General features: G+C 42.1%; 1 protein-coding gene across 1 annotated transcript in view; it reads right to left on the bottom strand.

Annotated features, from left to right (window-relative positions):
* Nucleotides 1-187: 187 nt before the first annotated feature.
* CBG24505 overlaps nt 188-1454 on the bottom strand; it is a gene marked incomplete at both ends in the record, with an annotated part of 5775 nt that continues 4508 nt past the window's right edge. Inside the window, one exon of the mRNA XM_045241014.1 lies at nt 188-1022. Coding sequence (XP_045100904.1) covers nt 188-1022 — 835 coding nt within the window. The remainder of the gene's footprint in view (nt 1023-1454) is intronic.

The raw sequence follows: 1454 nt of genomic DNA, 5'->3' as shown, positions 1-1454 counted from the left end.
AAATCAAAAAAGTTTTGACACCCGGAGGAATCGAACTTTGGTGTTGAGATTGGTAAAAATTCAGTGGAAAAATCCACTAGGCCATCTGGACGCGAAAATTTGAAATCGCGATTTTTGATGTTTTTAAGGGTTTTTGAGCGGTTTTAAGCAGTTTTAGAGTGTTAAGAAGATCTAAAAATGTTAAAATTCATATTTTTAAGTCATATCCACCTTTAAGTCTCTTGTTAGACACCACTGCCTGGACAGCCTGATTGATAAGCAAGGCAATCATGGTCATAGGACTTCTCAGCTGATTAAAAAGTGCCAGGGACACAAATGCAATCTGAGGGGTCAGTAGATGGGCGGGATTGGATAGCACAAAAGTTCCAAACGAGAACAAGGCCACTAGAAATGGGCTGGCAGTGTTGAAGGAGTCCAGGATGTTCCTGACCATTGCACTCTTCTTGATCAGCGCCAGTTCCTTGCTTCGAATCTCCTCAATGAAGGCTTCCATGGGAACCTCCCAGGCGTACAGCTTGACCACTTTGATGCCATTCAGCACCTCATTGACCATCTTTGTCCTTTCATCCTTCAACTTCATTTGCTCTATCTGCCATTTCCGGACCACCATGGACGAGATAATATTCATCGGCACAAAGATAATCATTATCACGACTCCTGGGATCGCAGAGTAGCCCAGAGTCAGAAATAGGTAGACTAGAGCAAAGGTAATCTGGTAGGGACAACTCCAGAATTGTTGAATTTGCGGAGTGATCATCTGGAAGCGCTCCACGTCGATTGCCATGAGATTCACGATCTCTCCGACGGTCCGGTCCCTTCTGGCGCTATTCGAGAGGAGCAACGTCTTCTTGTAAACCGCCCCGGTGAGCGCTGTTTGGATTTTCGTGCCCATTCGAAACATGATGTAGAAATAGCCGTTGAGGATGAGCGAGCGGAGTTCCGAGGTGGAGAACATCAGGATCGAGAGGGCCATGCCTTTCCAGAATGGCGCGTTTTTGGAGGAGATGAAGTTGAGGAGTTCGCTGAAAACGTGATTTTAAAAAAAATCGATTTTTTTAGATCAAAAATATGCTCCGCCAGTCAAATTGGGCCGGTTTCTGCCCTTTTGACACAATTTTCAGTCTCATTTTTGAACAATTTTGACTTATTATTGCTGAAAACACGCAAAAATACCAGAGTTTAGGCTTCAAAGTTACTTAAAACTGCTTAAAACTGCTCTAAACCCCCTAAAATCGCGATTTTCTACCACTTTGCATTTTTGCGTTCAGATGGCTTAGTGGATTTTTCGACGAAATTTTTACCAATCTCAACACCAAAGTTCGATTCCTCTGGGTGACAAAATTTTTTTGATTTCTGTGTGGACCTCGGAAATAGCTTTTTTAGCTGTTTTGGATGCTTGAAAACTATTTTTTCAAAAATTTCAGATTTTTTTAAATGCTGAAATTTGAAATTTT

Source organism: Caenorhabditis briggsae (assembly GCF_000004555.2).
Source record: "Caenorhabditis briggsae AF16 supercontig from assembly CB4, cb25.NA_172, whole genome shotgun sequence".
NCBI lineage: Eukaryota > Metazoa > Nematoda > Chromadorea > Rhabditida > Rhabditidae > Caenorhabditis > Caenorhabditis briggsae.
Note: the sequence above shows the minus strand (reverse complement) of the source record. Positions and strands in the feature narration are given on the sequence as shown.